The 10,586-nt window shown below is 41.1% G+C and overlaps 1 protein-coding gene across 2 annotated transcripts in view; it reads left to right on the top strand.

The window, feature by feature from the left end:
* The first annotated feature begins 2,368 nt into the window (after nucleotides 1–2,368).
* pcsk5b (proprotein convertase subtilisin/kexin type 5b) overlaps nucleotides 2,369–10,586 on the top strand; it is a 65,032-nt gene continuing 56,814 nt past the window's right edge. For both annotated transcript variants that reach the window (XM_030737005.1, XM_030737006.1), the window contains exons 1-2: nucleotides 2,369–3,031; nucleotides 7,872–7,976. In XM_030737005.1, the coding sequence (XP_030592865.1) occupies nucleotides 2,852–3,031; nucleotides 7,872–7,976 (285 nt within the window). In that variant the 5' untranslated portion in view covers nucleotides 2,369–2,851. The remainder of the gene's footprint in view (nucleotides 3,032–7,871; nucleotides 7,977–10,586) is intronic.

Here is a 10,586-nt window from a genome sequence, read left to right as displayed (position 1 = left end):
TTTTATAAACAATCCACACAATAATTATCAACCGTGACGTAAAGAATCATCAAACTGATAAAGCTTAAAGGGGGATTAGGTGTATTACATATCCAGAAAGAAAATATTCTTTCTGGATATGTAATATTTACATGTCTGTGGTTGTTTCTCATTGGATCATGGCTGAGGTGGAGGTCATAGTTTGCTCAACTTTACATTGGCATGTCTGTGTCAATACTGGCCAGGAGACTGACAAAGCTTGCATTCAAAAGCAGATTTCAAGGTGCAGGAAAAATGAGTGGTATCCAAAGTATAATGCACCGTCTTGTTAGCTGGCAAACTTTTCAGGGTGAAACATAAGCGCAAAAACACCCCTGCTTTTGAAATGTGATACACAGGCAAACATATAAATATTTGTCACTCAAGGAAAACGTGCGAAATGTTCGACGGTTAGAAAACAGCACTGCCATCCCAGTATTCGCATGTAAAGTGTACGCTCCTGTTTTTGTATTTACACAATCTAAAAAGTGTTGAACATCATACCTACTCCAACATATTTTTCACTACCTTCAATAGTTTCTCTGTGTTTTTTTGTGACTAACAATCACAAGAATCACACAACCAGTAAAGCATATATTAAATGCAACTTGTTGATAATAGTGACTTTTGGAGCCACTTGTTCTGTATCATTTTCAAAGCACTGCCATCCGGAGTCACGTGGATTCAAGCCACCCATGCCCCTCCTAAAAAAAGACCCCCATAACACTCACATCTCAAGTTCAAATGTGTTCAGTTCAACAGATTTAAAAGTGGATCTGGTCCACTTTAAAACATTTAATCTTTGTTATTACATTTGTTTTACCATTTATCAATTATGGTTAGTGCCTTACCATTACAGCCATTCATCCACTACTTCTGCATTTAAAACCACTTCTAGTCACCACCTTCAGCTGTATAGCCTTAGTTATATATCACTGTTTTAACTGTTAATCCAGATTTTTACCTAACACTTTCAACATTTTATTCTTAAATCTAGCAAGTTTATAGTAGTGTTCAAATATTTTGAGCCACCTCTGATTTCTTTATATTTTGCTTACAATGAGCCAGACTTTTTTTGTTAAGTGGTTTTCAGGAGTAGTTCTTCAGGATTTATGAAGGTCTTTCAGCATTTTGCTTTGGACAGTGCTACTTTTTCACTTATTTTCAGTCCAGTCCTTGTACCTGACTATTTTCACTGGAATGTTTCTGTTTATTTGGTAAGCCACTTAAAACTGACCTATGAATTACTGGAGCATAAAAAAGGCACCTAACTCAAGGGATGAACCTGTGTTGTGTCTACACATAACAGAAAACCTAGAACCAGAGCAAAGAACCAGTTTTATATTTGCACACATTTCTATAAATCACTGTAATTATTTCCTGTTTGTAGCAAAATATAAAGGAATGAACTGCTATTTAACAATTTGAAATTCCTATGCATACTTCAGGCACACTTAGTTAAAACTGTAAATTATTCATACTTTTAGTGAGATATTTCAGCCACTTTCCCACTTCTTTAATAATCATTATTCATGTTTATTATTAATATTTTTAAATAATTTATCCAATTATCTTGGCTGTCTATTAATACTGTTCTTTAGTTAATAAATTTAAACTAATGCATACTTTAGGCAAGAATCTCCATACCCATATAGTTATATATTTTGTATCTACAATATAAATAATAAGCATTTTGTGAGATAACTTTTAGTTGTTCTCCCCACTGTTTTTTTTTAAACTATTTAATAATTTACCCATTTATTTTACCTGTGTCTTTCTACTGCTTAAGCAGTGCTTTTAGTTAAACTTGCTCAGGCTGTCTTATTTAAATGCGGTTCTTTCAAGTGCGTAGGTTTGGTATTAACATTGGTAGGGACGTGGGCGGAATCGGGGTTCACGGCGGGGGGGTGTCTTATGTTTTTTTTTTTTTTTAAATACTAGTTGACCAATTGCAGAAGTACCCTATGGGGTACTGGTTCCTCTAGCTGGGAAATTAAAAATGAAACTAAAGAAGACATCATCAATGCTTGGAGTCATTGTGTCTTTTGCCAGTCAATTGATGACTGGCATCAATTGACAAGGCATTCAAAATACAGTTATTATTTTCTATTATAACTTCCAGTCTACTTTGAGGTAAATACTTCATAATTTCCCTACGGGGAGGTGGGAGAGGACTCTCCTAGAGGAATCCCTTGCAGCTCTCAAGCCCCCTGGTTTACCCCTCCCTGAGCTGCGTCTGGCAGACAGGCGGGCAGCGGCGGATCCAAGCAGAGTGTCTTTAAGACCCAGCGGAGCTCGGCAGGGAAACCCCGCGGCTTGAGTTGTTTCTACTCTCCAGAGTGTCAGCTAGTTATTTGTGGGGAGGCGCTGTAGCCATTTCGCCACATGAAAGCCCGATGAGCTGAACGACCAACATCCGAGTTGTTCGTGAAGAAGGAGAAATCAGCTTTGAGGAGCTCTGCGCGCACACACACGTACACGAACTTGCGCGCAAAAGACGCACAGCGCTCTCACACGCACACTTCCTCCTCTTCCACCGTGGAAAAAGAGAGAGAGGGAGAGAGGGGGGGAATTGAGAGAAGACGCACGAAACTTCCAACTCTCCCATGTGACAAAGAGAGGTTTGAAGATAAGGTGTATTTTTCCTCTTCGGGGTCCCTTCCCCTTTGGTCTCTCTCTCTCTCTCTCTCTTTATCTCTCTCTCTCTCTCAGTGCCTTTGCCGGGATATTTGTGTTTCTATGAGAGTCTCTCTCGGCGAGAAGAGAAGTTTGGTTGTTTGCCTGGTCGGCTGAGGAGGAGGAGGAGAAGAGTCTGTTTAAACGTGGGGGTAAGATGGTCCACAACGCCGCTTGGAGAAGAGGCTTGCTATGCGTCCTGACGCTCTATCTCGGCTTTGCGTCCCCGCCGTGCAAAGCTCGGATTTACACCAACCACTGGGCAGTCAGGATAGCCGGGGGACCCGAGGTGGCTGACCGGATAGCGGAAAAATACGGCTATAGGAACATGGGACAGGTAGGTGTCTTATTGCTGACTGATCCAGTCAAAGTCGGCTCTAACTTGTGTGTGTGTGTGTGTTTTCGTCAACTCTTTCAAGTGGGTTTAATGTCCTCTTTCCTAGTCGGCAAAAGCGCACGATAAAAAATCAAAAGTCTGAAGTCCAAACCTGAACCAACGAAGCTTCTCCCAACTCTTGCTGTAGCTTTCTGAGTCAGTCCAGAAAAGGAGAAGCTTTAAGTAACAAAGAAAGAAGACCAGCAGCAGGATGGCACAACAGGTGCCTCCTCACCGTCTTTCCACAAAAGTCTCGTGTTTGGTCGTTTTGCCACCCGAGTGAGACGGGTAGTTTTCCTGTTTGGTTTATGAGCTTGGAAGTGACTTCAAGCAGTACTGTATGTGTCGTTGTGGATTTCACTCAAAAAAATCCCCCCCCGTGGATGATTCCATTTTTTTTTTTTTTTTTTAGGGAGTCCTAACACTAAATTAATTTATTTTAATGTGTTCTTTCCTGTCTGCTGCTATTAAACAGGGCTGATAAGTATTTTATCTGTGCCCACAACTTTGGGAGATCAAGCTGTTTTTGTTGTTTGTTTTCTTAAAATTCCTCTGTACTCTACATATCTCTACTGTTCAAGGGCCTGCTGCATCGATTAGATCTGACATATCAGGTGCCATTGCTTAACATGGTCTAAAATTAAGATTTGGCTTAAGATTTATATTATGTTGTTTTATTCGTAAACAGGCTGGGTTTGTTGAGAAAGGAATTTATATGTTGACTTTGTCCAAATGTGCTTTTACAAAGTGTTAAAGTTTTACTGATGTGTTCTTTTTGGACAAAAGAGACACAGCACACAAATGTGGACCTCACACATACGACTAAACTACGTGGGCAGTTCAAGCCTGCACTTGCCAGCAGCCGACATGAAGACAGCATGGAACAGAAGAGGGCATTCTGACAGGTTGTTGTGGGGTAGCACAGTCAACAGCTATTGAACCACCTCCCCTCCACCTTATCCAGCCTGCCCACCCACCATACACCCTAGAGAGCAGGCCTTAATGGCCTTGTTTATACGCTCTCTTTGATGGGAACTAATGTGTGGAACCCCCACCCCTTTCCATACCACCCCCATAGGAATTTTCCTGTGGAGTGTTGTGTCGCCTCCAACCCCCACCATTCGCCCTAATTTCCATCTCAATATGGGAAGGTTCATTGGACTTTGACACCTCATAGACAAGTTTCTACTTCACTTCCTGGTTTGGGGGTCAGCTGAAAGCTGCTCCCATGGGAGCGATAACAGCACACTTTTAGTTGCCTAATGTGAACTCTGACACCCCCCCCCCCCTTCCCCTGCTGATGTCAGTTAAGCACTGATGTATGTGTGTGATGAACCTCAGCTGAGAGAACGTCAAAGTTTCTGCCAAGTGTTTTTCTAAATAAACTTGCTGAAACTAGTAATGAAATTATTTTGGAAATGGCCACTAAAAAAATGAGGTTTAAATTTGTGACGGGAAGCAGAGTGGTTAAAGAGGGGAGGAAACAAAAAAGATGAATGGATAGAAAAAATGTGGCAGACAATATAGTCTTCTTCACAGGGTTGGAATGAGGAGCGCAGACAAAGATAACCACACACTGGGAGATGGGAGATGGAAGAAGGAGGGAGTGAAAGAAGGGACGATAGATGGACGGATGGATGAAAAGAGTTGGCATGGAGAGAGGGAGCACCTCGTTGGGGAATTCTGGGTAATCCTCTTAACCATGGAGCCCCCTTCCCAGACTAAGACACTGGCCCAAATTGAGTCTAAATCAGCTGACAAGGCCCCAGACACGGATATCTGTTAAAATTGGTGTTTTGAAAAGATGGGAGAGGACTCAGAGCCTGTGAGAGAGTGTAAAGCCAGGCATGTGCAGGAAGTGTATGCATCAACAACAACTTATTAGATTGCAAGTACAGTTTGTAGTAATGCTGCGTGATTTGTTAAAGGCATCAGGCCAATAGTGCATTGTTTTTCTATAGGTTGCTAAACAAGTACAGTGCCTAGAGTAACATTCAGGTGTCCATAAATTCTGATATATTTTTTGTTACAGGGTAAGGAGATGAGATGAAGTCTGTACTGATGGTCAGCTTAATCTTTGCTTGCAAATATAAATACAAAGATAAATGAATATTCAGTCAGTATTGTCCTCGATCTGTCTTCATCCAAGAAGGCGTAATAATAATTGCACCGTGAAGCAAGACAGTGTCAAACATATAGAATGATTCCATCAACATGTTTGTCTTTGTAATGGTTCAAAGGACTGCAGCTTCTCATCCCCTGTGTTTTGGACATTGTTGTCCTACTGACTGTGGATGTGAGGCATTAGTCTTAATCACACTTTATTTTTTTTTCCTCAGGTGAAGTACAAGCCTTTAGTTTGGTGTGGTAAATCACAGGTATGAATCACTAAGTCCAAAGGAAAAGCATGTATCATGCTTCTAGTGAGGAAAAAGGTTTGGGGAAAGTAAGACATCATGAATCACTGAAGTGTTTTTCTGCAGAATGTAGTTGTGTAATTACCAACAGTTGTGCAGAGGTTGCGAGTTACTCCTTGAGTTTCATCATTATGATACATTTTCAGTTTACTGTAATACGCCTTCCCATATGACCACACAGCCAAACCTACAGCAACAAGGGGAGCCATTATTTGTAGGCGTTTATCCTGAACTGTTGTTCGAGTTGAAATTGATAGTGGTCAAAAAGAAGTACACTGAAGCGTAGACATTACACTAAGAGTTATGAATGTATTGTCATTTTCTTGTTTCTCATTTCATCCATCTGTAAGTTGGAGTCTCTGTACATACATAAGCTGAAAGCTGATCTGATGGGGCTCTGTGGTAGCGAATGGATCAGTGACGCACCACAGGACCCTTGGCAGCTATGACAGTTTGATCATCTGAGGGATTGTTTGGTCTTTATCAATTATTAAAACTAATCACCGACCAGCAGCTTGCTGTCTATCATTGCTTGACTGTGGATCCTCTGTCACTCAGAGTCTTTGTGTGTGTCTGTACATTTGTCTGGCTTTGCAATCTGTCTCTCTGTTTGTGTCTATTTTTGCTTTACTTGTCTGCCCTCTCTGTCCTACCTTAATTTTTTTTTTTAAGTTCACAGGATTTTGTCTTTTTGCTGTGACAGATTTAAGAGCCTAACAGAAATTTTTTGTATAATATATGGGGAAAAAAACAAACAAGCATTAGTATAGCACAGAAAAAAAACTCATTATAATGCAAGAAAATTACCTTTTAGAAAAATATTTGAAATTACTTTGGCTATGGTGGTTCTCACACTGTTGGCACATTTGATGTGTACAGTAATAATCAGAAATTTAGTTCTTGTTCAGTCCCATATTCTACGGCTTCCCAGCTGCAACAATCGTGCAGCTGTACAGCCTTAAAGAGTAATAACATATATTTTAAGTAGCAAAAATGAAAGAGTCCTGCAATAATTAATATGGCTCAATGATACCTCCTTTCCAACGGTTCCACTAATTTTCAAAGAAAAACATCCATCCATCCATCCATCCATCCATCCATCCATCCATCCATCCATTTTCTTCTGTTTATCCAGGGCTAGGTCTCAGGGCCAGCAGCCTAAGTAGAGAAACCCACACCTCCCATCCCCAGCCACCTCCTCCAGCTTATCCAGGGGAACACTCAGGTGTTCCCAGGCCAGCCGAGAGGTGTAATCTCTCCAGCGTGTCCTGGGTCACCCCCTGGGCCTCTTTCCGGTAGGACATGCCCAAAACACCTCTCCCAAGAGGTACCCAGGAGGCATTATAGTCAGATGCCTGAACCACCTCGACTGGCTCTTTTCAATGTGGAGGAGTAGCGATTCTACTCTGAGCCCCTCTTGAATGATTGAACTCCTCACCCTGGCTCTAAAGGAGGGGCGACCCTCTCTTTGGAGGAAGGTGATTTCCACCTCTTGATCTTGTTCTTTTGGTCTCTACCCAAAGCTTATGACCATAGATGATCAAGAACAAGAAGAACAAGAAGAAGAACAAGAAGAAGAAGAAGAACGAGAAGAAGAACGAGAAGAAGAAGAAGAAGAACAAGAAGAAGAAGAACAAACAACAACAAACAACCAAAAAAACAAATAAGTAATACCTGTGCTACAAAAGTGCTGGGCCCAAAGCTTGAACCACTTCCAAGCTCATAGTCAGTAGCTATAAGAAGGGCTGTGGCAAGAAGTTCACCAATGATTCACAAATACATCCTGTAGATTCTGTCCAACTTGATTTTCCTCCTGTAGACATAACTTCCATGTGGGCTGGCTGTGGCTCAGGAGGTAGAGCAGGTCACCTACAAATTGGAAGGTTGGTGGTTCAATTCCTGGTTTCTCCGGGCTGTGTGCCAAAGTATCCTTGGGCAAGATACTGAACCCCAAGTCGGGGTGACAGTAAACACTAGCTTAGTTACACATGAAAGTGCTTGTATGAATGGGTCAATGAAAACATGTTGTATAAGTGCTTTGAGTGCTCAGGGTAAAAAAGCGCTATATTAGAACTAATCCCTTTACCATTACCTCTGCTGCTGCTAGTCTTTGGTTTTCAAATATCAGTCATTGTGTGCTAGTTCTTGGATAATGGAGACCTGTTCTCAGGAGGGAATAAATCAAATGTGAGAAGATGGTGAGATGACCACATAACCAGCAAGTTCTCCAACATGCTTAGAGCAACCAACCTGTGCCTTGAGCAATGTTAGAAAACTCAACATCAATGTTAATGTCAGAGGAGGTAATATTTTTTTTAGAAGAGTGTTGCAGGAAAAGGAATAATGATGATGTGTACAATGAAGTCTTCTTGTGTGTTTTGCAGATTGGGGCTCTTAAAGACCACTATCACTTCTTCCATAGTCGCACTATTAAGAGGTCGACTCTGTCCAGCCGTGGTCGCCATAGTTTCATCTCTATGGAGCCTAAGGTGAGTCTGTTGTGCTGTTTATTAAAGATTGAATATCAAAGTAGGGTTCTTCTGCTCTGAAATGATGCTGTAGGCAGTTTGACCTGATCTTAATTCAAAGTCCCTTTCTTTGTGGTATTCATATTTGTATAAAGTTCATTCATGTGATGGAGCTGACTGATTATCAACTGAACAAACTCCATCTGCTAATGAAGAGCAAGAGGTTCTATTTGCAGTACTGGAAAAGTGGACCTTGAGTTAAGATGGCTTTAACTGATGAGTTAAATATTAACTTGTACACTGAGGACCATTTGCCAGAATCGACCACGTTTTTGTTTGACAGAGGTGTATGAGTCTACGGCTTTTCTTGACAGTTTTCTGTCATCTCGTCCTGCACTGATACATCCTGTGAACAGACAGGTGAATAATGATGAAATCGGCCTGTTCTGCTGCTTTTAGTTTAAATTTGATGGAAAGGTTTAGGGCTGAGGTAAAGCAACATACAAATATAATTTTCCTTGAAATAAAATTGTCATAAACCTTGTCTTTTGCCTTCAGAACTGCCCTAATTCTTTGTAGCATATTTCAGTGAGGTCCTGGAGACAGTCCTCAGAGATTTTGGTCCATTTTGGCATGATGGCATCACACAGTTGCTGCAGTTTTGTCAGCTGCACATCCATGACGTGAATCTCCTATTCCACCACTCATTGTCATGTTCAAGACATTTGATTTGAGCTTTTTGTTTGATTCTCCTGGAAGCAGCCATCAGAATCACAGTTGCACTGTAGTCATAAAGGGACGGACGTGGTCAGCAACAATGGTGGGCTGTGGGGGATTTATGTAAAAAGGGAATGACCATCGTTGAACCGAGGAGGGGGCCGAAAGAGTATATCTTTCACCATCTTAAAATGCTGTGATTGCAACCATTCCCCGACTCATCGAATAGTATTCAGACATCGATCAGTGATCAGATCAGTTTGCATATTAACGATCATGATACTGAGCTTGTGGCTCATTGTTAGGCAGTGTTGCTAGTTCTGGTCTTTATAAAGCTGGGGAAGCCTGCAGTCAGGTAAGACTGAAGAAGTCAGTTGAATGACCGATGAAACATTTCTCCCATTGAAAATGCTGCATCCAGATAAACTATCAACCTTCTGGGATTTCCTTACCTGAAACACTGAGCATGCATCAGCACAGATAGCAGGTTGTCTTGGCCATGTCTACATGCCTAAATGTACTGCATTGCTGTCATGCGATTGGTAGGTTAGGTTATTAAGAAAGTCCTAGAGAAGGGCGACTGCCAGTTAAATGGATCTTTTAAATCAAAATTCTTAAAAATTCTAAACTTTTCTTTCCAAGTATGGAGATTACAGTGAAGCCCCAGCTGCTCTCTGTTTTCCTCATAATAAACTGATAGTTTATCTTGATCTTAGCCAGAGGAAGCTGTTTGTGGCAGATCTAGTGCTACAAGCCTCCTACTGAATCAGTCATGTACAGAACATTTTTGGCCCAGGGGTCGTTAATCATATTAAATCAGAATATTTGTAAATGAATAGTTATTTATTATGAGGTCTGCTGTGGTTTTACATCACTATGGGCAGAATTACTTTTGTAACTATGAAATACAGGCTTGCAAAACATCGTAGTAAATTCAACACTATGCTTTTTGTCAGCTGGGGAAGCCGGCCTTTGAACAAGAGTTTGACCTAAATCACTGTCAATGCTCTTCTCATCACTTCACCAGGTCACCAATTATAAATGAATGAATTATAAGTGAAGCCTCTACATCACAACACTCTGAGCTTCATCAAAGCACAGGGGACAAATTACAAAATCAAACTTGTTGGTTGTTCAGTAAAAGCACATGATGTGTATATATATTTTCATAATACTCACATTTACTGATGTCTTGTTTATGTTTATGGTAGATTCAGATGTCTTTGAAGTACAAGTCAGTTTGTAGAAATGACTCGTCCACGACATGTGAAGTCGCCTTATCTTACCTTTTGCATATTTTTGTCATCATTGTATCTGTCTCAGACTTGTTGATGTCTGCCTGTTTGATGAAGTGGGTCACTTTCTTAAACAGGCTGAGACTTGATCCTGGGAAAGGGACAAAGACACCTTTTGTAGGAGTGCTTACATACAGCAGTAATGGTCTGGCGTGCATATTCTGAACAGTGAATTCAGCTGCATAGATTTGTGTCAGGCACATAAATGCACACCAACTACTGAAGCATGATGATGCATCGGTGTGATTACTGGAAGACGGGATGAAAGGGGAGAAGAGAAAAGAAAGAAAAGATGTCATTTTCACCTTCTTTTATCCACTTATCTGCTATTCTGTCTCATTGTTTCTTTTCAATTTTCTTTTCTCTCTATTTTTGGTCCACTCATTTGTTTTTGTTCACCTGCTGTCATCACCTGTCATGCCTTTTCTTTTCACCTCCTCGAACTCTCTCTTCCCTCTTTTCTCACTGCTGCATTCTGTGTGCTCGTCCCCCTCCCTCTGTCTTTGGTTCTCTTGCCCTCTTGGGCCTGACACTGTGCCACGGCGGAGGAAGGTTTGTGTCCTGATGCCAGCTGGCTGAGAGGCTGAGATATTTTAAAAGACTAGATCAGAGAGAAGAG

This window comes from Archocentrus centrarchus, chromosome 9, assembly GCF_007364275.1.
Source record: "Archocentrus centrarchus isolate MPI-CPG fArcCen1 chromosome 9, fArcCen1, whole genome shotgun sequence".
NCBI lineage: Eukaryota > Metazoa > Chordata > Actinopteri > Cichliformes > Cichlidae > Archocentrus > Archocentrus centrarchus.
The sequence above is the reverse complement of the archived record's forward strand: the minus strand, read 5'-3'. Positions and strand labels throughout refer to the sequence as shown.